Genomic DNA, 26,202 nt, shown 5'->3' on the forward strand with positions numbered 1-26,202 from the left:
ATAGCAGATTTGTTCAGAGTGGAAGGGGCCTTGAGGAACGAAAGCTCTGCTTTTACTCTGGTGTTTGACGTTTGGATTTTTGTGTTAGCTGAACTTTGAATTCCTGTTCTGATTTCTTTATTTCTTTAATAATATAATTTTGATCCCTGCTTTCACTTTATGGTTGTTTTAGCCTACCTTCCTTTCTGCAGTTGTGTTTTGGTTTAGGTGTTGATTTTTAGGTCTCGTGTATTGTTCATATATGGTCCTTTACACCCCACACAACAAATTGTGATGGAGTGTCATGTTTTGATGTGTGGCAGGCAGGATGTTGGACCCAAATGCAGGACTCATAAACAGAGGAGTAAACTCAAAACAGCAGCTTTAATGCTGAAAAACTTCTAATCCAAATAGAACTCTGCACAGGTCATCGGTCTGTAGCAGGGGAACACAGACCAACCATTCACACTCACATCTACAACGCCTACAGCCAATTAAAATCACCAGTGAACCTAACAAGCTGTGTTTGGACTGTTGGAGGAAACCAGAGTACCTGGAGAGGACCCAGCCAGACTCCACACAAAAACATCCGCCAGATGGTGGATTATATGATATGATATAATATGATATGATAAATACATTCTGGGATCAGGCCAATGACTGAAAAATGACAATTTTATTGCAGTCATTTAAAGTAAAAGGATTGAGTTTTTTCTGGGTTAACGATTTGCTCCATTATTGCTAACATAGGTTTTATAAATGTAATTCTATTAATCGGTAAACAAAATAATGGAGAAGATGACTGAAATCATTCTAATAGTATTGAGATTAATTTGAGCGCTGATATTCTTAAGGACGAATCCTCATCTCCTCTCCTCCTCTCCACGCTTTCTCTCCTTCCCTTCGTCTCTCTCTTCATCCTCGCCAGCCTTCATCCTCCACCTGAAGCTGATCTGGACACAAACACTATTCTTCCTTTGATGTCAGAGGGGGAAAGTCCTCTGCTTTTGCTCGCATCTACCGCGGTTGCAGAGCGACTCTTCCTTTTTCGGCCAGGCCGCTTTAGGACACGGCAGGGCGGAGAAGGAGCGACGCGGGGTTCGGTGCCGGAGCGGGTCTGCGGAGCTCTGGCAGCGGCTGCTTAATGAAGGAAAGAGCCGCGGGCTGATTACAGCACCGAGACAAGCTGCAGGAGGAAATCCGAGGAGCTGATTCTTTCTTTCAGAGTGAGCTGCAGAGGAAGCACAGGAGCATTCACCATGTTTCTGTCCGTGTGTCTAATATGGACACAGCTGCTGCTCACAGGTAAGCGCCTTCTGTGTATTACTTCACAGTGATCCTGTTTCGGTGATTAGATATGTTTCTACAGTCCAGCCTGTAAACATGAGCGCAGATGGGGGCTCACATCTCCTCTAATGTGCGGTTTGCTTGTTTGATAGCTGGCTGAAGGTCTTCCAGATAAAATAAGCAAGAATAACCGCTAGCCTCCTTAATATATTAAGGAGGATTTTACCCAATGCAGGTGATGATGTTATATCAACTGCAAATACATAGTTTAAGTCCTTAAGATGACATTCCTCAGAAGCAGTGTTTAAGTCTTCCACAGCATGTGTGCTGTACACATGTAGAGGAACAAAAACATAGAAAAGACAGACTTTTAAATATTGTCGATACTGAAGTGTTGAATAAAGATGATTCTGTTGCTGCAAATACTGCAAAATAGGCTATGATAGAACCCATTTCCATTGCTGACTCATATAGTTTTCCAGTATTTTCTAGTGCAGATGCTATATCATATTCACAGAGCAACATTTTAATAGTTTCTGTTTAATAATGTTAATCCCAGAATGACACACTGAAGTGGGTTACTGTGATTTTGAGCACAGCATTTTAAGACCTGTGCTTGAAAAATTTTCCATTGAATAATTTCTGTATCAAAAGGATTGCATTTAAAAATATTCCATTTCTATAATAGAGTCATCTGAAGCTGCGGCAGAAGGTGCTGGCATCCTCGCTGCACCTTCCTGGCTGTTTTAATGACGCAGTTCCTGAGCAGAGCCTCAAAATTGAATCTAGGTCAGAGTAAACCACCAGACTGTGTCCCCACAAACCTGGGCTCCTAATTGGCGGTGGGACAGCTGCTGTGTTTTACACATGAGGTCAAATAGAAATTCAAAAAGATCGATGGCTCCCACATTGCAGCGATTCACTTTTACCTGTGTGTCACAGATGGATGTATTTCAGTATTGCTGCATGAAATGACTGGTAGAAGTAGAAGCAGGTGCTGGGCTGGAAACAAGCGCACAGCTGAAGAATAAGATCAGCTACTGGCTCACTGCAGGGCTCCATTTTTACCAGGCTGAGGTAAAACTGGAGCTCTGCTGTGGAGCATTTTCCTCTGTTGTGAGGTTGTTTTGGCACAAATGTTGCCCTTTTTTGGCATGTATATGTAAGAGGTTTTCTTTTTTGTAAACTAGAAACTTCTCAGTTCAGATTCTTCCAACTACAGTTAGGTTCTTGCTATTTAAAGACAAGTTTTATTTTTTTTTTATTTTTACATTGGCTAAAAATGTATCATTGCTCCTTAGATTTGGCTTCATACAAGCATCCCTTTCACTTTTCTGTCTGACAATGGGCATGAATCCTCCAGGGGGAAATGAAAGCTCCTAAACAGGAAGAAGATTGCACTTTTGTTTTCCTGGTAGTTGCTTTTAGATTTCCCCAGGCAGGTGAAATGGATGCTGCTGGAACGACTGGAACAACTCTAATAAAAGGCAGAGAGAAATGGGTTTGCTTTTTGAAGCAGTTTAACAGTTTCATAGGAAAGGTTTGGCGTTCGTTGTTGGGTTTCTCCAAATTTGAGAATGGATTTAGGAGGAATCTAAACAGAAGAAGGGGACTCAATCGGGATCCAGAAATTTCTGAAAGGATTCTTTACCAATACAAGAGAGTGGGCATGATTAAATAAGAATGACAGAAGAAGAAAATATTACAGACGAATCCAGATCCAGATATTCGTCTTGTTCCAGTGACTTGGCTCATTCATGTTCTGAAAGGAATTTTACTGCCTTAAAAATTGTAAAGAGTCCTGATTCTGCATCCCTGCTTGGATGTAAACAAGGATGGCAATAACACTGATATCTCACACCTTGAATGGGATTACTATGAAGCTTTTAAGGCAAAGAAAACTAAAAGTAAGCACTTTTGAAACATCTTGACACAGGAACACTGAGATCTCCTGAGACGCTGGTATTGTGCGACTACGTTGGTTTGAGATGGAGTCTTGACTATAGTGTGAGATCTGTAATCTTCATAATTTGATATTTGTGAGGGACTTTGAGAGGTACATAGCTTTTTGCGGATGTACGTACATCACCTGTTGGATGAGCACTTTTTTGTCTTCCTTTTTTTTCCCCTTTCAGGGCAGATCAGTGTTTGGTGTCTGTGTTGATTGTGGCAGACTTTGCTGACCACAAACAGTTGTGGTCTCTATAGCTAATTGGAGTCTGTTGGGGCCTTCTTACAAGTATCTGATCAACAATATGAGGTATATGCAGTGAAATTGTAGGATTTTATTCGGATGTTTGCTAACCTTCTAACCAATTTTGCTCACTTCTCTGATAACTTGGCATCTCATCACAGATATGGTGACTAGGTCCAATAAAACATAATAGAGGCCCAAATGCTAAAGGTAAGGCTTCAAAATGCAGAGCTCAGAAACAAAAGGGTGATGTCACAGTGGCTACATCCATCTTTTCTATACAGTCTGTGTTATAGACCCCAAATGTTCCAGTGGGTACATTCCTACTCGCTGCAGTGTAGGGACATTTTTTTTTTTCAAGACAAACATTGGATGGAAATAAAGACAGAAGACAAACACGATACTTAACTTGAAACAGATTTATTTTACAGAAACAAGAAGTCAACATCCTTGTGTCCTTGTTTTTTCTCATTTAAACCTGGTAATGAATTTTAATAATCATAACTTTAAACATCTCTCCTCCTCCTCTCACACGCGCCCGCACATACTGAAGACTTTGCCCTTGCTCTAATTTGACCTGTGATTTGCTGGTAGTCTCATGGAAAAGAGGCAGAGCCGGCTCCTCTGTCCAATCAGAGCACAGCTCAACTCAGCATTGTGCATGGCAACCAGGACGCTGTCACTAGGGAAAAAGATGCCAAACAGAGACGAGAAGAGCCATGTCAGCTTCCCGGACGCCTGAAAGGCCTGCTTCAGTTTTTCAGTTCAGCTGAGACCTGATTTATTGCTGCAGCTTCCTGTTGTTGTTAATGTTTTACAGCAAAATTCAACATGTTTCTTTTATTTTTAATGAAACCTACTTTCAGACATATGTATTTTCCAGATAAAATTGAGAATCTGTACCTGGTCTCTCTTCCTGGTTTTTGTCTGCATTTGTTGACTCACAGAAAACAGATTTTTGGTGCCGATACAGCAGAGATAAATAATGTTTGCAGACCGACAGCAGTCGGGGGACACCTTCTTTTCCATGTCTTTGCTGCCAGAACAAACATTGGACTCTAACAGACGGCCGGACGAACAGTCTGTCAGCTCAGGCTGAAGCTGCAGGAGAAATTTCCAGCATCATCTGCTCACTCCTCTTCCTGCAGACAGTTCTAATAACATAAGTGATGCAAGCTAGCGTTATAGCTAGGCAGCAGAAAAACCTACTTTATTAAAGTCAACAAAATGACTTTAATAAATAAAAAGATGGACAATACACAAGTCTATCGCTGTGAATATACAGAGTTTCATGCACTTGGCCTCTTGTGTTGGTTAGACATGATTAGTCATTTTAAAGTCTAATTCTTGATTGATTCACATGCAAACTTGAGCTTTTTAATGTCTTCAAGTGTATATTTCAGAAACTTTCTACTTAATCAAGTCAATCTTCTGTCCGCCAGCAAACTAAACATGAAGAGGACTGGCCACATCTGATGGTTCTTTCATGTCTGAGTGTTCTTTAAATAGAAAGGACCATGAATGAATATGAAATGGAGAAAGTGCTTCTCTCAGTCATACCCCCCCCCCCCCCCCACCACCACCACCACCACCACCACCACCACTCAGGATAAATAAAGACTGATGGTGAATTATGCAGTGTTCGTATTTATCACGGTTGGGTGGGTTCAGTCAGTGCACAGGGGTTTCCTCTCAGCCTGCCTGCAGACTCATGAAAGTCTCTGTCCTGCCCAATGAGCTGGGATGGCAGAGGCAGACAGATGGGATCTCCTGCTTTCATTTCGTCTGCTGCTTTCTCTTCATCTCTGTGAGAGATACTGAATGTGATGTGTTGGAGAACGACATGATGAAAGATAAGAGGCATGAGGAGGAGGACACAGCAGAGAATTTTTACAAGAAATAGATTGTTGAACTGTAAAGCCTTGCTGCACGTCTTCTTTCTCAAGTCTCGAGTTTGAAAAGCTTTGGATAAATGCCTGCACACAGACTACTTTGAAAATGTATCATGTGTAATTAAAATCTACTAAAGAACTATTAACATTCATTTAAATTAATTATTGTAAAATAATGCTCATTCTCTGAGATTATTTTAATTAGGAAAGCGTCAAATCAGTTGTTACTTCTGTGGACATCCACATCTTTACAATAAAAATAGAAAAAGTATTTTTATTTTTGAAGTCCGAAAAATTGCTCGTCTAATTCCCACTTATGTCAAATGTGTCATGTTCATGGTTTTACAATTAACATTAATTGGTCTCTTTATCCATCATAACAAATGTAGGGAGGTAATGTTTTTATAACTCACCTGTTTTAATTGCATTAAGCTTTAAATTTGCATTTATATGCTTGTATATTTGTACATTTATATATATATATATATATATATATATATATATATATTATATATATATATATATATATATATATATATATATATATTATATATATATATATATGTATATATATATATATATGTATATATATATATATATGTATATATATATATGTATATATGTATATATATATATGTATATATATATATATATATATATATATATATATATATATATATATATATATATATATATATATATATATATATATATATATATATATATATCTTTTTCCCTCTGTTAATACTGTCCATATGTATATAGCGCTGCAGAACTGTGTTTGCACTGAGTAGGAGATGCTCTGTATCTCATTGTACAACTGTATAGTGACAATAAAGGCATTCTATTCTATTCTATTCTATTCTATTCTATTAAAGGCGTGGCTTTTTGACTGACAGGTGAAATGTGACACAGACAGCTGCTAGCTGTGTGCTAAGCTTTTTGAGCATTTTTAGTGCAATTATCTGACCAATAATATGTTTGCTGTCAGGTTAAATGCACTAACAGTCCGTTCAAGAAGGCTGTGCTCCAGTTTATGTGAGTAACATTGTAGGATTTATTTTAGATGTTGCTTAGTGCTACCTAGTAAGCTCTATTTGTGCATTGCACAGACCTGCTAACAAGACTAGCTAGCATTAACAAATATGTTCGTTAATCTGGTCACTTCTGGCTCCAAAAAAAAAAAAAAACAACATGGAAAAAACAACATGGCAGGAGCCAAAACACTAATGTTGAGGCTTCCAAACCAATGGATGAAGTATAGCTTTAGAAAAATGCTTTAGTTTAATGTGGTGTGGTGTACCTCAGGGTTCTGTACTGGGTCCACATCCACTAAGATTATCTCATACCACTTTCATAGAGATTATATTCAGTTGTATTGTATATGCTCATATGTGAAATCACATATGCTGCTGCACTGAAAGTACTTCCTCTGGGTTTTTTGTTCCTTTTCCCATGATAATTAAAGGGCGATTGTGAATTATGCAGTGTTCATATTTATCACAGTTGGGTGGGTTTAGTTGGTGAGCAGGGGTTTCCTCTTGCACAGTCTATGGCTCCAACACTATACCACTGAGATGAAAAAGGTGCATCATTCATTAGAGCAGCTTCAGTCCGAGTCGATGCAGCAGCATAAACCTGCTGGTCTGATGGACTGTGGAAATTATCCACTGCAGGAATTATAACCTCTCTCTCTCTCTCTCTCTCTCTCTCTCTCTCTCTCTCTCTTTTTTTTCTCCACAGAATCATCTTCCAATGAGGCCTCACCTTTACGGCACTCGGGTCGTTTCCCTCCATCTTTGTATGGTCATCAGGATGTGAACAAACTGCCAGAGTCCCAGCACCACCTCCATCATCATCGTCACCATCAGCGCCCTGCCAGATTAGCCAAAGACCTACCTGATGGTCTGTTTCCTCAGGAGCCCACCGGCCAGCAAAGCCTTAACCTGCTGGCACGACCACATCACGAGGTGCAGCCGGAGCATGCCGCTATCTCGGCACGACATTTGGTTACTGTGGTGAGTAACCAGCCATTTGATATCAGTGGAATTCTTATGATACACATTATGTTGAGACAAACTGAGGAGTGAGCGAAATGTGAAAGGGTCTCAGTTTTTTCAATTATAGCTTTAAAGGTTTGAAGTCTGGACATGAACACAGTCATATTAACTGTCCGTTTGGGTTGCAGCTTGTCACGTTATGATTTTAGCATGTTATGATGTGTACTACCAAAACTGGGGATTAGAAGGGAATTTGGCTTTCTCTTATATCGATGCAGAAAAGTTCGTTTATAAAAATTCACCAGAATACAGAAAACTGAGTGTCTGTGCTGAAAAATGCATTCTTTCTAGCAGAGGATGTTTGGTTTCTGAAATATATTTCAGACACAGAAATGTTCCTTGCTGGAAGTAAAGCCCTGGAACTAAATCAGACCAACAGGCATCCATAGTGATGAAATGTCAGTTTGACAGCTGGTGAAATTCCAGCAGCTGAAGGCTGCACTTAAGGAATTTCTGGACGGTGTGAGTCACTCGTCTTATTTTCCCACCGTTGATATGATTGTTTGATAAACGGGGTGAGGGAGGTTACAGGCACCTCATGCTGAAAAGGTCAGAGGTCGCAGTGTGAAGGGGCAGGAAGTGAATGATGGGTGAGGCGTTGCTCTATCCACAACATGGGAGGAGGAGGAGGAGAGATGCTGCACTCACTGTTGCTATGGTAACCTTCATCATAAGTATGTATGCATGAGAGACCCACTTTACCTTCACAATGGGGTGGTTGCATAACTCGGGGACAAACAGCAGCGACCTTCACAGCGATACTGAGACAACGACACAGGTGGACGAATGAGGGAGATAGGTGGGTAAAAGATGGCAGTGCGTGAAGGCGATATGATGACACCGACAAGCTCTCCTTATAAATAACGATGTTGGAAAGCCATAACATTTTTTTCTGTGACCCAGATTCTGACTGCAGGTTCAGCTGTGCTGTGTTCTCACACTGATGCTCAGGTGTGTTCCTCTTAGCAAAGAACACATTCATAAATCTTTTTTTGGACTATTTTTACTCTCATGAGGACTTTTTTTTTCCCAGTGGGTCTGTGGAAAAAAAAAAAAATTCTTTCATTTGCTTGTTGCTGTAACTGCATGAGTCATAGTATAAATGTGAATATTCATCCTGTGTCTGAAACAACTTGGGCAACTCTTCCTTTATAATAGCCGTCTTCTGATTGGCTGCTCTTCACTCTAGCAGAAGGTGGAACAACTACTTGTAAAGCTCGTTTTTGCTGGGGTTTGATTGTAGTACGATACCTTTGAGGTGTCACAATGCCCTGAGGTAGATTGATTTCTATCAGTGGCCTCCAGACTTCCTCACTATTGAACACAAGCAGCCACTTTTATTATATATAAGAAGCAGAGATTACCAGGGTGTGACTCTAGTTATAGGAGTTCATGTGTCATCATGTGAACACAGTAAAATATTTCCTGTACTATTTTCGTCTTCATTTACCATTTGCTTGCTCCCCACTGTACCACATATTGGATTTCATGATTGATTCCTTGTGTACGTCTTCGGAGCTGTGGTCAGTCATCTGATACTTGGTCTGATTCACAGCAGGCAGAGAGATTTATTTATAGGACAAACACTGTTGCTGATTCATTTAACTGAATCTCTACATGCCTGAAATGTGAAGTCTCGCTGCCAACACTCCCACAATATTTCGCCAAGCAGTCAATGGTGTCATCGCCACAGATGCATTGTGGGAGTAGAGGCAATGTGGAGAAACCTCCAGTGGAAACCAAAAGACGGGCGAGGATGCTGGGAGCTTACAGATGGCTACCTGTCTGTCTCTGCAGCTCGGTCTTCCTCTGTGTTTGTTTTTGGATCAGTCTGCAGGATGCGGGGTCCTTCCAGCGGGTCACCCTTCACAATGCACAATGAATAAAACACACACAGACCAAAACACATGAACATTTGAAAGGACTGCTGTGAGAAAATAATATGAAATCTAAATTTGTATTTAAGGAATTAACACATTCATGGGTCCAGTTAATCAGGGTCACATCAGCTGGTATGAGCAGGTAATAAACATCATGAGATGTATTCAAACACAATACCACTTTTTGGTTAAAGTACTAAGAGTACATTATTGGACTCTGGCATTTCTTTTTTCTTTCGTAAGCAAGTGTTTATTTCCTTCATGGTTTCCAAGTTTAATGCTTGTGTGTAATTTTAGTTTTAATTAAATTGTGCGGCTAATTTGCTGGTGAGTAATCTCTGACTGCCACTGGGCCACAGTCGGCCTGTTTTTGAAAGACGGTCAGATTTTCCGACACAGTGACTTGATTTTTCAGCCCATCCTGTCCCCTGATGACCTTTCTGCTTTTATCAATGAGAAACTGCTGTGAGGCGCAGTGTACACTTGAATAACTCGTTTCTGTGTTAACTGGCTTCCCGTGTGGTCACATGACCCATCCCTGCATGCTGCTGCCATGCCATCACTTCACCACTAATGGACGGAGAGTTTCTGTGACACAGTTGAGCCTCACTGCACTCACACTGATCTAGCCCTTTGGTGGCCACGGTGCATTAAAAAGCCCCGACAGCACAAACACAGTCCAGAGGTCCAGCTCAGGGACTCCACTTACCTGAGTCTGTGTCACCATCCACCTTAAAGGTGTAGTTTCCTGTTTTTGTTCTTGGATGACAAAAAAATTAGGCCTGCTACTGTTTACCTGCCATCACTTACAGGCTGTTGCTCTGCGTTGTTTAGTCTAATAAAAGTATGATTCGCATAAGCTTAAGACAAAAACCGAGCCACCTACATTACCTACGAACCTGAAACTTCCCTTTCTCTCGTCCACCCCCACACCTCCTACAGTTGCTGCTCTCAAACTCCTCTGCTGCACTTCTTGAATATGCAGACTTGCAAACCTCTTCCTGAATCTCATGTTGTTGTTATTATTCTGTTGTGATATGTCAACATAATATGACTCAAGGAACATGCTATGATGGAAGCTGAGGGAGGCGGAGCGGTTGCGTAACTCCCAGATGGTACCCAGTCACCTCCTGTCTCTGCATCCCATCGCATGCCTGGAAGACACTACTGTATGTGAGTGTGTGTCTGTGTGTGTGTGGCCTTTGTTTCCCTGTCAGCTTCTCACTGCATGTGTGAGCTGGTTGTTGCACACAGATTCTGCTGTACTTGATATAAAAGTGCTATGGTTTACCACTTTAGCTGCGGAAGGGACACGTTGGAGGCGTCCCTCTGTGAAGGTGAAAAATCACTGGGTGAACAGTGCTGTCGTGTATTCTTATACAGTAACTACATCAGTGCTTTCACAGATGTGCAGTAAAACCTTTTCCTGGAGACAGATTATTGAATTTTTCTTGTTGAGTTTGAGTTTTTTCAAATTTTCGAATGTGCAAAGCAAATGTTTAAACATGCAGACCCAAACCAGCGGGCGGATGACTGAGTTCATATCTCTGCCTACACACATCACAGTGTTTGTGTGATTAAATAGTGTGTGTGTGTGTGTGTGTGTGTGTGTGTGTGTGTGTGTGTGTGTGTGTTACAACTGCTGGTGGAGGGAACTTTGACGCCACTTCAAACCCACAGAGATGAACATGATTCATCCACTGCTCTGCGTTTGCTCGGTTAACAGGTTTGCTTTGACGTTCACACTACTGTATCGTTGAGTGTTTTTTAACTTTTAAATGCATAGTTTAGTGAAGTGAGACTATTTTAGTCCCACTTCTCTTTATATTTAGTTTTTTTTATTTTACTACTTTAACAGTATTAGCTCATTTTGAATTTGATGGCACACTGCAGAATGGTTGGGACGGGAGCAACGAAAGGCTCAAAGAGGAAATGGTGCAGCAGGTCAGAAACATGCTGGATTTAAAATGAGTAAAAATGAGTTTTACCAATCTACAAAATGGTGTTTACACATTGTAGAAAAATTTCAGAATAATGTTCATCAGTGTAAAATTGTAGAGACTTTGAATATCTCATCACTTACAGGACGACATGTCCTCAAAAGTTTTAGAAAATCTGGAGAAATCTCTGTGCGTAAGGGACAAAGCTAAAAATCAATATTTGATGCCTCCGATCTTTGAGCCCTCAGGCGGCACTGCATTACAAACAGATGTTATCCACATCTGCAGGTTAAAGCTCTGTCATGCAAAGAAGAATCCAGATGAGACCTGCTAACTTCTCTGGACTAAAATGGAGCGAAGCAAAGTGGAAAGTTAATGAAAAACGTGGACACTTCTTCCAAACTAAAGAGAAGAGAGACCATCAGTTATCAGTGCTCATATCTTCATATTAGAAGAGTGCAGTGCTGAACTGGCCTGCCTGTACTTCAGATGTTTCACCACCTGAGAACATCTGGAGCATCATGAAATCAGAAATACGACAAAGACCCGGAACTGCTGAGCAGCTAGAATCCAGCTTTCTGGAGCTGCTAAATTCAAAATGATTTTTTTTAAAAATGGTGTTTTCTCAGGGTTTGTGATTTGCAAATCATTGCATTTTGATTTCATTCCTGCTTCCTTTTTCCCTTTGTCATTCCTGGGCGCAGTTTTGTTTGTGTTGTGTTTTTAACATCTTTTCCATGTGGGTGTCCAAATAGTTGTAAATTCTGTGAAAAGGGGTGGATGTTAATCTAATGTAATACCCACCCCAAACCCTACCACCATTACTGCTTCCTGTACTCACGTCATTTTTATATCAATATACTGAAAATCTTTACATTTGTATGTGAAACATGGTGTGTTAGCACTGCACTCTATACTGTTTACCAGCCTCTTACAGAATCACAAAGAGCCTTTGTATCCTAAAAATATTCAGATGGGTAATAATCAGCTCACTGTGCTGATTATTACAACCTTATGCCGTAAGGCTATTGAAGAGACCTTCCCCCCCCCCCCCCCCCCCCACACACACACACAAAAAACCTGAAAATAACCAGTAAATGCAGTTATGATAAATATAATATAAACTAACAGAAATAAATTAAGTACATTAAAAAAACTCTTCAAATAGAATAAGAAGATCTGATGTAATGATACCACTCTGTGCTGGAAAAATACAACTGGAGTAATTTTTCTCAAAGGAAACAACACAAGCATGAATAATCTAACCTCATGTCATCCCACTCATTCAGCCGTGTGTGTCTGTGTGAGATCTCACTGAGCTGGAGGTCACATGTGTCGCTCACGTTTTTCCCGCCAGCGCTCTGCACAGAAGCTGCACAATGAAAGGAAAAAGAGACTGAGGCAGATTCCACACGGAGATGGTTATTTAAAGAAAAAAATCACAATGTGATTAAATTCACGGTACAGGAAATATTACCAGCTCTGACTGAGTCTGTCTGTCGTGTCTGTCTGACTAATTAGGCAATGTTAAGCAGTCAAAATTAATTCTCCACTGTGATTATTGTTTCGTTATCTCTGTTATTAATGATATTGCATATTTCTGTTAAATACCCACCATTCTTGGCCTGGCCTTTATACTCAACCCTAGAGGTATATGCATTTCAGCTCTGAGTTTTATTTTTATAACGCCAACATTTGCTCCAAGGCGTTTTATACTGTAAGGTAAAGACCCGACCATAATGAAGAGGAAAGCCCCCAAAATCAACCCCCCATAAGCAAGCACTTGGTGACGGTGGGAAGCAAAAACTCCCTGTGATGAACCTCCGGCAAGTCTCAGATGAACGTAGACACTGTGACCAAGACTACATCTTGTTACTGGAACCAGAAGTACCACAGGAGTACCAGGAGTAGTTGGCTAATGCTAGCCTGCTTGGTTGGCTGTACTGTGTCGATGGGCTGGAATTTCCTTCTTTGGACGGTCTGTTAGTACGATTTGCTGCCCAGCAGCCATATTATTGATCAGATAATCGCATTGAAAGGGCTCCAAGAGTACAAATGCAATCCACAGGTCCAGTACAGGGATTCCAGTTAGCTGAGCTGAAGCCTAACATACAGACAGCAGCTACACCCACCTGGGTCGCGATCCTCCTGTCAGTCAAAGAGGCCATGCCCCTAACTCAAATTTCCAGATGGATAAGCTATAAAAAATTTGAAAGGGAGGGATCTGTCCACAGAAACAAACTTGTTTCTGTCAGGCTGTAAACATGTTTATTTCTGCTGTAGAGAGTCTGGTCTATGGAAGCCTGTTTCCGCCACAAAAAAAAAGTATCCATAACTCGAAATTTCGAGTTATCTTTCTCGAACTTTCGAGAAAGAAATTTTGAATTTGCTCAAAATTTTGAGTTAATAACTCGAATTAGCTCGAGTTATTAATTCAAAATTTCGAGTTAGCACTGCCAATCAGTAATCTACGTGAATGACATCATTTCCTTGTTACCCGGAAGTTGAACCCTCAGCTACAAATTCTACAGCTAAGCTTACCAGTATTACAGCCAGTCATGAATGCACAAATTGCTGATTATTTTCAGCGTGGCTTCACAAATGATGAAATCCTTGTGTTATTAGCTGAATCACATGGCAGCAAACGTACTCTCAAAAGTGCCAATTTGTTGTGATCCGGTTTTGAGTGGACATTCCACGTAGATTACTGATTGGCAGAGCTAACTCGAAATTTTGAGTTTATTTTTCTAAAAATTTCGAGTTAATAAATCAAAATTTCAAGAAGGATAACTCAAACTTTCGAGTTATTGGTACTTTTTTTTTTTTTTTTTTAAGTGGCGGAAACGGGCTTCCATATATTTCACTGTTCAAGCCTCTGGTGGACATTAGGGGTACTGCAGCTTTTTGATACTTGAGGGTTAATTTTACGTGCATTGAGGCTGCCACTTAATGATAAACCATTTATTGTTTAACTAAATGGTAACCTACTTATTTATAGGGCAGCAACCAATCGTTCTCTTTACTGATTCACATCATGATTATTTTATATAATTAATAATAATTTATTCTTTATGTATCACATCAGATCCACTAATAAGACATACAGTATATGATTCTGCAAAATGTGTACTTTTACTTATTTTCCATGGTGTAATGTTTTTTTCTAACTTTTATTTAAGAAAGTTTTCCTAAATGCTTCTTTTAGCAGGACTATAGGAATAACTCCAGCTCACTTAGCTCCCTAAAGAGGACAAAAGTCTGTCAGTTCCTCAGAGGCCACAGTGATGACTTTAATTGGCTTTTCTGTTTATTTACTTAAAATAGCTGCATTACTTTTCTGTTAACCAACTAATCAATTAGCTGCCTAATCGCTGCTGCTCTGATTGATTTTAATGCCCTACTGCCCTTTTTCCCTTTCCTGCTTTTGCTTTTGAGTTTGTTTTTTCCTGCACTTTTTCTTGTTCCTCTTCTCCACCTCTTAAATATTTTTATGTTTTTATTATTTATCTGCACTACTTTAGCCTCCCTCTCTTTCTGATTTTTCTCGTTGAACCAAATTTGATTCCCTTCCCATCTGACCGGAGGCTATCAGCTAATTAGCTGTTATTAACATTATGTGTGTGTGTGTGTGTGTGTGTGTGTGTGTGTGGGACAGAAATAGCACCTGATCTCGACAGGAAGCACAGCAGGATAATGGCATTACTGGGACAACGGCCAATCAGGTAGCGGGTTGAGCTCTCTCTCCCTCTAAGCCAATGAGAGATCAGGGAATGACAAGATCAGGAAATGGAGCGAAAAGTCCCTGAGCTCTGACTGCTAGGCTCATCGCCTGACTCTGTGTATGTGTCTCTTCATTCAGTGAAAAGCTTCCTGTGGCGGACGGCGAGGATCAACAATGTTTGCATGTTTGCTCGGTAAGGTTGTGTAGGTGTTGGTGGTGGTTTGCTGTTTTTTTTCTCTTTCACTGACATCCATTTAAGACTGCAGCTGCTTCTGAGGATGATCTTCGGTGAGCTTCTTTCTGTATTTGACCGTTTCTCTGTTTAACTTTCACTCAGCTGATGAGTCGTTCTTCACATTGAAACAGTTTGTCAATGATCTGAAGATATTTAGTTCACTGGGTGACCGTTTCAGGCATTTTAAAGCACTGAGGAAAATGAAGTGGTTCTTATTGAGAACTTTTTAATTTGTTAATATCAGAACTTTTACAATTTTGAAGATTCATCTTTTTCTTCTTGCTTTTTCTGGTTATTTGAGCCAGTAAGAGTTTTGAGATTTTCAGCCTGTGACGTTAAGTCTCAGCAAACTGTTCTAAGAAACATTTTATTTTGATTACTGTTTAAACATCTTAAATCTGAGATTTTTCATTTTGCATTCATTCACGTCAGAAAACTGAATACTTTGGTTTGTCAGCAGGTGAAGCTGATTTCTGAGGCATAAATATGGTGGTTTCTTTGACGTTTTTTAAACAAACAGGTTTGTTTTGTATCGTTGATTCTGTTTTTTTGTGGTGACTCGAGCTTCATAGGCTTCTAATTTTCTTTATCATCTATGACTAAACATCTGGTTTGGTTTGTCAGTTGGTGAAAGTTAAATGAGTTTCAATTTCTCATTGACAACAAACTGCTTTAATTTGAACTGTTTTTGGTATTTTTCACAGTTTGCTCACCTTCATAGAGCAGACATCAGTTGGTTAGTGGCGTCCAGTTCTGCAGTAGTGGGTTATGTGTTTGTGTTTTTGTGTCTCTCGAGCAGTTTAAGACGTTTGTTTAACAGAACGAGATGCAACCAGACGCAGATGGATAATAACATCAGCTGTGTGCCTCTGCTTTTTGTTCCTCATATTGAATTAAGTGGCAGCAGAACATGTTGTTGTTGTAGCCATTAGTAAACAACCTCCCACATGCGCACACACACACAAGCGCGCGCACACACACACAAGCGCGCACACACACACACAAGCGCACACACACACACAAGCGCGCACACACACACAAGCGCACACACACACACACACACAAGCGCACACACACACAAGCGCACACACACACACACACAAGCACGCACAATGTGATGTTAGGGCGGCAGCAGCAGTTAGGAGTGCGTTCAGCTTGTCGCTTTCTGCAGTGTCTCAGCACAGGTGTGAGATGACAAAGACAGCAGTATTTTTTTTGCCTGCATAGTCAAACTGATCCACAGCACACAAAGCCCCGCCGGCCCCACCGTCCCTACTGAAGTAGCTCAGGTCTGCCCACTAAAGCTCCCTCTATAAACTGCTGTTAACTGAGTCGACTGCATCTATCTGTAACGTTTGCAAATGATTACAACTGGAGATGATCACTGAGGGATCTGAGAGGATTTGGATTTGATAAGTGGATTTAAAGTCAATAAATCTGAACCTTCACTTCCCTTAAATATAAAGTTTACTTTGAAATGAGAGACTTAAACAAAACAGCTGTTTGTCTGTGTACTCGTCAGTCTTCATCCAAAGAAGCACTTCCTGTTGGCTCTCTCTGCACACAGATTGCAGTAAACTGCAGTGACTCATTAGCGTCTGTCATATCACTTTTTCTGGAAGCTGAGAGGCTTTTGGGTAAACCAGAGAAGCCAAACAGGAGGAGGAGGGTGAGAGCACAGAGAGATAAAATAACAGGATGGGAGATGGAGGGATTTGATCTGTTTGGTGAAGAAGCCACAGAACAAAAATCTCTCCTCTGTAAGGAGAGGCAGGAGATCCAGCATGGTGATTATTTAGGTTTTCTTTTCCAGTTTTATTTGTCGGAGTCGGGACTGATCTTCAGTTCAGAGCTGTCATTCTTTTCATTGATTTGTTTTTTTGAGATTTTTTTGTTTGTTTGTTTTTTTTGCTTTTTATTGTTATTGTACTGTTGCACCCAATGTGACCCAGTGTCCTATATTGAGATTCACAGCCAGCTAAACTCTCTCTTGCATCACTTCCTCCAAGGAACAGGCGCGTGTTGTATTTGGACAGGATTTAATGCAAAAAAGTGTGAAACTGAAATGATACAGAATAAAGAAGTGTCACATAAACATTAGCTTAGGTTGAACTTATGTGGACATATAAAACACATCAAACGTTTCCAAATCACTTCAAAAATGTCATATACCCTGTCTTAAAGGTAAACACAATTAATAAACTTACTCATATTGCCACTCAAAGGGATTTAAAGGAGTGGATGTCTTTGGATCAGAAAAAACACACCATGGCTGTGTCCCAATTCAGGGTCTGCACGCTTGAAGTACGCATTTTAAATGCGATTACGTCACCGCCACGCGACGACAGCTGTCCCAATTCGAAGCATACTTCAAATGCATACTCCAAATGCACCGTCGATTTCCCCAAATATCAAGCGTGGTCCGGTGCACGCTTCGTGGTCCCATATATCCCACAATCCATAGCGCGGCGGTGGGTGTGGATAATTTTGACGCAAAATACGGCAGAAGGGAGCGGCCGAAGAGTGAACTGTCAAAAGTAAGTACTGAATATGATGTCACTTATTTATGTACGAATGTTTAATAACGAAGAACATTAAAACATTACTGTTGGCCACATGACGGCAAAGTTGTGTGACATTAGTGATGTTTGTACTTTCAGCGTTAACTTGGTTTTAAAGCCTCTCCATCCATCCATCCATCCATAAAATATAGTCGACCTTATCTTACAGAGAATGTGATGATTTTATGCGTAATTAAAGTCAGTCATATATCCACAAACACAACAAACTGAAAGTCAGTGATGCTGCTCGGTTTGCAGTCCTGAATATGACGGCACAAGCAGGATTCACTGCACTGTTAATGTTAGCTATGTTATATTGCTGCCTCTGTTCGGTGGTGTCGAGCCAAACGGACTTTAACGTGTGTTTGAACGAGCTGACGGTTCACTCGTTAAGCTGAAAGAAAGATGCTTTAATCACAGGAGTCACACATGTGTCCACTGTACCATCTGGGAACTCTTCTTGTTTAGCACTCGTAATAACACAAACACTAAATCCTCCTTCTCTTGTGCTGTTTTGTAGCAGTGTGTACACCTGAGACTGTCACCTGTCTGTCTGTCCTGCACTCTCTCTCTCTGTTTCTTTCTCTGTGATTGTGGAATAAAAGTATGAACATGTATTTATAAGTTACACTTGTGTTTGAATCCTGCAGCTTGTCACACATTTGATTTCCATGTGTGACAACTGCAAGTGTCCAGAGTGAGGACAGACTGAGGGACCCACTGCTGCACATCATCTGTGAGGCTTTGCACCCCTGATGATCCACCAGGACAAACTCAGCAGTGTGTGAGGAAGAAGAGGAGGAAGAGCCAGCAGGAGCTGACAGATGGAGAGAATAGACAGACTGTTCCCTGTTTGTGAAGGACTGCTAGAAAAGTTTAAAATAACTAATTGTCTGTCCTGAATCAGTCTTATTAGGTAATGTTTAAATAATGTTATCATTCCAGTGTTTTCAGTGTGGGAGAAAGTACTCAGGGCCTTCAAGTTACACACTATGAAAGGCAGCAACAAGTTTAATATTCAGAAACCTAAAGTATGTATCAGCAGCAGAATGGAGCTAAAAATAAATGTTTGTTTCAGTTCTATGAAGCTTTGAGTATTTTGGATTAGTAGTACTGCTGTGTTTGTTGCATCATATTGCTGTAATTGTTTATATGCTTTATATATTCTGAGGTAAGTTGATCTATAGTGTTACATCATATTCTATAAGGATGTTATGTGTTTGTAGACTTTCTGCCCAGTTTGACCCATTTAGCAGAAGTCAGCCTGTTTGAGGCTCTGATATCTATTCTGTATGACTTAAAGCAGTTATGACATGGTCTGATTTTCTCACCCAATAAAGGAATATTTCATATATCAGTCTGATCTTCATTCTATCAGACACAGTTTTCACAGCTCGCACATTTTCTTTTTACACATATATGTAAGCATTGAGCCAAATTTCCCACCTGCTTCACGTTGTCCTCCCGTCAGTGCAAAACTGTCATGACATGTTTTTGGTCTCTTTGTGTTAGACGGCTGCACCCGTGTTCTCAGAACCTGGGGTTACAGTATGTAACCGACAGGCTTCAGGCCTTGGACTGGTCGTGGACTCGCTGTAAAGCTCCAGTGTTGGCGTTTTTGTTTTTTGCATGACTTTTTTGATAATTGCTGTTTGATATTTTTGGCTAGATTTAATATCCTAGCCTAGCACAGCTGCATCAGTAGAGTTTTTTGGCTGCTATGACTTTTGGGGTTATCAGGCAAATACGTCCATAAAATATAGTTTTACAGTTTCTAGAATTTTACTCACCAAAACTAGATTCTTCAGATGGTTTGTTGGTACAATAATTATACGTCTAAGCAGAGGGCAGCTATGTTTTTTTGTTGTTGTTGTTGTTGTTGTTTTTTGTTTTTTTAGGTGAGATGATTTCATTAAAAGACACAAACGCGTACGGTTTAGGCCTTACCGCATGACTTTCAGAAGAGTTATAACAAATTCAAGCATTGCACACATTTGGAAACCGCATCCAGCAGACATCAGGCAGTCTGTGATGGCTGAGGCTGATTTTTGGCCTGCTATGAATTCCTACTGAATGATGCAAAAATTTAGTTTCTTTTAAATAAATGGAGCATTGCTTTAATTTTTTTTTGTGTCATAATTATCCTAAGAATACACAGATCAGCTGAAAGGCTAAACTGGGGGAAGTAATCTCTCTCTCTCTCTCTCTCTCTCTCTCTCTCTCTCTCTCTCTCTCTCTCTCTCTCTCTCTCTCAGTACCTGGCTGTGGATGTGAGAAGGCTGAACGTCAGTCTTCTTCGGTGGTTTCGGGAAGGTGTAGCGGCGGCGCTGGGCGTTCCTGTGGGGCACGTCCACATCAACCAGCTGAATGTAAGATGCCAGTAGATCACCCGCTGCTCATCCGCTGTTCACTTGACTGCCTGACTGACAGAAATCTCTTACAGGAGGAGAAGAATGGCATCGAGCTGTTTGTGTCCTCCGATAGGCTGGGGATCTCCGAGCCCCGCCCCGCCGAGGAGGTCATCCAATCACTGAACGTCAGGGTGCTTCATCGCCACCTGGGACACTTTGGCATCACCGAGGTCTCCACTGAGGTGTGTGCGTGTGTGTTTCAAGTTAAGCATCCCCATTAGTTGCCATGGAGACAGACAGGGAGGATGGATTGAGATTATTAGAGTCCAGAGCGCCGCTCTTGAAAGTTTAATAGAACTATTAAAGCGCCATCGATCAGCCAGAGGAGGAGCGGAGCAGCTTTATACGTTAAGTTAATATTATCGCTCACAGTCGCAGCTGTGACTAACGCAGTTCTTCTGTGGTGATATTACAGCAACAAATCAGAAACTTCTCACAGGTGTCAGTGAGAAGCAGATGCCCACAAATCAGGCTGCATTAAAGGAGTAATCCACCAAAAATCTGTTTTTGAATATCAAAGGCTCCCAGACTTCTAACTGCAGTGACAACATTCTGGTGATCTTTAAAGTACTGTGCAAAAATCTTGAGCCACTGTTTTGGAAAACGTGCTACCAAAAATATATAAAACAAAACCAGAGTCTGTAAATCTAACAAGCTTCAAAGTCAATGTCAGATATAAATGCAGCTTAAGGCTGTAAAATTGCTGTGAAGAACAAAAACTGTGTTCACATATTCTGGAGGAATAGCTTCAATAATTTTGTGGAAGGTTTTTGAAATCGAATATTCTCAGGAAGTACGAGCTGGCAGATGCAGGCCTGTTGGGAAATATTAGATCATGATGGACTGAAAAACGTCTTCAGATCCGCCTCCCACCTTCATAGCCTAACACAGACCACGAGGAGGTCATAAAGCAAATCCTGAACAGATGATCACAAACTGGATTTTAAATTTCATTTCCTCTTTAGAAAAACGTCCTTCAGGGCGAGCAGAGGGACCACGTGTGGAGCAGAGAAGGCTTTTATGCTGTCGTCCTCTTCTTCACTGTATTCGTCATCGTCATCACCTGCTTGATGGTAAATGTGTGTTTTTTGTTTTTTGTGTTTGTTTTTTTGTAAATATGCATGACTGGACACTCACTCACTAATGTGTATGAAGTTAGCATAAAAACTCGTCCTATATATCCCACAGTGAAAGAAGATTTGCTAATCTAATTAGCTGATGTTGCCGCACCAAAAAGAAAAATCTGGGTTCACAATCCTCAGCTGCCACATCAGAAAATCCAATCAACCAGTTAACAAGAACTCCTTCAAGCACTTTGACTTACATGTAATTAGGTCAGAGAGTTACTGAAGAACATATGAAGCCTTCAAGTAAATAAACATAAATGAATTCTCCAAGAAGAAAGAAAGAAAACAAATTCATGAATAATTACATTTTGAAAAAATTACAAACAAAAGAGTCAAACAAAACTTAATAAAAAATATTAAATAAGATTACAAAGTCACTCCCCAAAATACAAAAAGAAAATAAAAAGTTATAAAAAAACAAACAAACAAAAATGTAAATTAATAGATCTTTTTAGAATGGCAAAAAAATATTAATAGACCCCAAATAGAAAGAAGAAACAAATAAAATCACATAATCATATGAATATGAACAACAAATAATTTTTAAAGCAAACACAAAATAGTCACTAATATTTAAAAGTTGCAGCGTCACATCTTGTCCACATGAAGGAGCACCTGCACACACAAACCTCCGCATGCCTCGGCCTCTTTGTATTCTGTTAAATTCTCCTTTTTTTCTCCTTTTCCTTTTCTACAATGTTCCAATATTCACAGGTTTAGCAGATTTATGTCAGATCCAACAAACAGAACAAAAACAGAAAAAAAAAACCCGGAATTAAAACCTGTTAAAATATTTTATTTAAAAACAAAAAAGAAAGAAAAAATGTTTCTTTCCTCTGGACAAATTTTGTTGCTATTCAAGCAGAAACTCACCAGTGAACCCTCAAAAGAAACAAAACAATAAATACATTAAAATAAGAATAACATAAAAGGATGAACATAAAATAGAACTAAATTGTAATATATTAAAAATCTAAGAATACAAATTTCACTTTCAGTATTTGAAAAAGAAATACAGCGGGGAAAATAAAACAACATTTGAATACAATAAATAGAAAATAAAAAATAATGGGAAGATAATTCACAAGTCAACCCAAATATATATTTAAAAATAATAATATTAATATAATAAAGAATTGAAAAAAATATAAAAGTAAGAAACTATATAAAATAAATTAAACACAGTAAACAGAGAATATATAAGAAAATCAGTCAACCAGCACAAAGTAAGAAGAAAAAAGGAAGTTGAAAACTTGATAAAATAATTATGGCCAATGGGAAGGTAAAACAAAAAACTGTCTTTACTCCTAAAAGGAAAAAGAACAAACCAACAATGTAAATAAATAAATGACATCATCATTTATCTTTTAAGTGTGTTTATTTTCTAGAAGGTTCCTGTTTTTTTTTTTTTGTTGTTGTTGTTTTTTCTTTCTTTTTCCAGCATGCAAATCCTGGATGTTCACATCTGGGATCAGAACATTTTCAGGTTCTTGATCGGAACCAGCTCCATCCTTCACGCTCTGCAGCATCCGAACTCGATCTTTCTTTCTTTTTTTTCCTCCAGGTTTTGTACCGACTGAAGGAGAAGGTGCAGGTTTCTGACAGACAGCTGAAAGCTCCGCCCCCTGACCTCCATCTAACCCCGACAGTACCTCCAGACCCTGCCCAGAGGTCAAAGGGCACCAAGGTCACCACCATACTCCCAGTGCTTGTCTAATGCTGGGCATACACTGTGTGATTTTTGGCCCATTTTGAGCAGATTTTTCAGTCGTGCGACCGTTTTGGGGATCGGCCCGAGTTTCGCCTTAATCGTGTGTCGTGCATCGTGTAGTATACATGGGGTAATGAGAAGCGATTAACACCTCACGACCAGCTCCCGATCAACAATCGCAGGGTCGCAAGAAAATCAAACCTGTTTGAAATCCTGTCGGCCCTCGTGAGGGTGTCAACGCAGCCTCTCACAATGCGAACGCGCAAACAGAAATGGAAGCAGAAAGACGGAGTAGCAGGGCAGTGCAGCGTGTGATCTGGACACAAGTGATGGAGGCACAACTTGTAGAACTTTGGCAAGCTCATCCGAGCCTTTTCAGGGTGGCCTCACAAATCTATGACAACCGCACCAACCGTGAAAAGAGTTGGATGGACATTGCTGCTCAATTGCAGCTGCCTGGTCAATGTTTTTCATTAGCAATTTAGCAAAAGTGTGTGTGTGTGTGTGTGTGTGTGTGTGTTATGGACGCACAGTGTGAGCACTCAGGTCGCATCAGAGCATCGGGCTGTATAGTGTGAGACCCTGCATTGTGACCGACGAACTTCTAACCCCTGCGATTCAATCGTATAGTTTGAGCAGGAGCTGAATAACGCGACTGAAAAAATTGCACAGTGTATGCCCAGCATAAAACAGCCAGGTGGCTCAGGAATGCAACTTAACGAGTGTGTGTGTTTCAGGTGATCACGTGTGGAAGCATGGTCCAAGCTGAGCTCCTGCCTGCTGTAGCCACACCCATTCCCCAGCAACAGCCAATCGCAGCCTGCCATCGCCTCGGTCCACCTGTCGTCCCTCTGCCAAGGTTGCTTTATTTAGCTACAGACTTTTTCCCATGATGCTTTGGTCATTTCTGTTTGAGTTTTAATAAAGCGATAATCTGATTAAAAGTCGGGACTTCTCAGCTGCATAAAATCTGCAGGTGTTCATAATGGGAATGATCTTATGAAGCTCCACAGCTTGCTGCTTTGATAGTTTTTAATCAGTCTAGGCTCAATTTACTCTATTTTCTCCTCATAGCCCCGCCCCCACACCTGTACCAATTATTGGTAGCAACAACCACACACCCCCACCCAGCGTGACCCCAGTTACAGCCAATAACGAGCTGAAGCCCTGCCCCTCCCCCTTCAGGATGAAACCAGCTGCAGGACTTCAAGAAAGGTAAGAATTTCTTCTGGATTTAAATGTCAGGTTGAAACGACACGGGTACCAAACATGAACATCACACTTTAAGACCTGAACTCTGCTGTTGGACGTGTGCTGAATGTGGTTTGGACTGAAAAAAGAGAGCCCGTCCCTGAAAAAGACTTCACCTTAAATAAAACCAGACTAGTAACTGTAGTAACTGTCACACTGACGTGCGCTCAGTAGAGGTTCAGTACGATTTCACACATATCTACAGTCCGATGTAAAAGCAGCTGGAATCTGGATAAATTAAAATGGGAATTTTTTAATTATAAAATATTGTGAGATCAAAAGGCTACTGAATTTCAAATGGCAATGAAGCCTGTATGTTTTTTTTAATATTCAGATGGAAATGTATCTAATGAGCGCTCACAGTGTTTGTGAGTGGAAGAACGCGCTCCGTGTGTGTGTGTGTGTGTGTGTGTGTGTGTGTGTGTGTGTGTGGAGTAGCGTAACCTCTAACCTGTGATTGTTGGAGCAGGCAGGTGTTGAGCTGTGTACGTGCTCACGATGAGCCTTCGAACAGATGTGCTTACACAAGGTGGAAAGTGTGGTGAAAACATTAAATCCATGATTAGTTAATTTTTTTCAGTCTTCTCATTTCATGGAGTCTTAACATTTACTCTCGCTGTTACTAAAACCTTGGAAGCACAAGAAATGTGTTGGGCAAGTTCGACACAAACTGTGCAAAAAGAAGAAAAACCTCTTTGAAGCTGGGTACCGTCTATTTCCTGATTATAAAATGCAAACACTTTTGTAAACTGTGGCTTTTGATGGTGTTAGCTGCTCTACAGCTGCGATGTTAAATTTTGGATTGAACTGGATTAAGATCTGTTGACTTTGAAAGCTATAGTGTGTGATTCACATCATCTTCAGCCTCCTCAAACCACTCAGTGAGCCCTTGTAGCCTTTGGAGGGAAGCGTTATCATTCTGGAAGAGACCGCTCCCATCAGGATAGAAATGTTGTCGTAGGATAAAAGTGATTTGCAGCAACCCTTCCTTCTAAGGGTACAAGTGGCTTTGGAGGGCACCGCAGAGCGGAGCCAGGAGATCCCCTCGCTATAGGGGTGAAGGGTTCAGCTTTTCCCTTTTAATTTATTGTCTGCCTGTTTATCAGTACCTAAGGCTTCCATTTAGACAGTCACGTAAGTTTCCTCTGTAATCAGTCTGCAGAGTGTGTGTTCATATCTCTCAGAGAGGACTCAGCAGGTCCTTAGGCTGGTGTTTATATGAATAGAGGAGTCTCGTCGGACACACTTCCACACTTGTGTCAGGCTTGGAGCTGTGGGGTGTGTATTGTTAGTTCAGGTTTCCACAGTCATAAATGGATTCTTATGAACGCATTTTTATTCTTGGTCTCGAGTTGAAAGTTTAAAACGACCCCTCTTTGTCCCCTCAGTTCATCCTGTGTGTGCACCGAGACCTCGCTCCAGGAGCTGTCTGGGTCTGATGGAGTTGATAAAGGGCTAGTTCCTGATTATACAGGGCGTCTTTAACCCAAACTATGATGTTTTCTTTCCTTAGACCTAATCAAGTCATTTTCAGCTTACAGTGGAGATTCTTCTGGCTGACAAAGCTGTGATTAATGACACCTTCAACTTCATAATGCAGACTTCTCTCCCGAGTGGAGTGTGATATATTTGGCAAGGCAGGAGTAGGCTCTGGAGTTTCACTGGTTACTTCTCCACTAAATCAGATTCCTTGGCCTGTCTGATGTGAAGTATCTGAAACTCTGAGCCTTGTAAACAAACTAAGTGCTGTGGAGGTGAAGTTGGGAGATCCCGAATTACAGAATTTATCAACTCTGAGTGGGACCAAAGAGTCCTGCTGATTACCTCCTCAGCTGCAGCGTGGCATGCCTGCTAGCGGATAACCTCGAAGCATTCTCCAACAACTAAATCACTTTCTGCGTGGACAGGCGTTTAACATGAATCACCTCGAGTGGAAAGAATTTGCCACCTTAC

At 40.6% G+C, this 26,202-nt stretch overlaps 1 protein-coding gene across 1 annotated transcript in view; it reads left to right on the top strand.

The window, feature by feature from the left end:
* Positions 1–416: 416 nt before the first annotated feature.
* Positions 417–26,202, top strand: part of LOC100692226 (protein tyrosine phosphatase receptor type R) — a 35,561-nt gene continuing 9,775 nt past the window's right edge. The window contains exons 1-9 of the mRNA XM_005463464.4: positions 417–578; positions 908–1,284; positions 7,096–7,370; positions 20,005–20,118; positions 20,193–20,342; positions 21,126–21,233; positions 22,852–22,974; positions 23,736–23,857; positions 24,073–24,213. Of these exons, the coding sequence (XP_005463521.1) occupies positions 1,239–1,284; positions 7,096–7,370; positions 20,005–20,118; positions 20,193–20,342; positions 21,126–21,233; positions 22,852–22,974; positions 23,736–23,857; positions 24,073–24,213 (1,079 nt within the window). The 5' untranslated portion in view covers positions 417–578; positions 908–1,238. The remainder of the gene's footprint in view (positions 579–907; positions 1,285–7,095; positions 7,371–20,004; positions 20,119–20,192; positions 20,343–21,125; positions 21,234–22,851; positions 22,975–23,735; positions 23,858–24,072; positions 24,214–26,202) is intronic.

The sequence above is a fragment of the Oreochromis niloticus genome, linkage group LG17, assembly GCF_001858045.2.
Source record: "Oreochromis niloticus isolate F11D_XX linkage group LG17, O_niloticus_UMD_NMBU, whole genome shotgun sequence".
NCBI lineage: Eukaryota > Metazoa > Chordata > Actinopteri > Cichliformes > Cichlidae > Oreochromis > Oreochromis niloticus.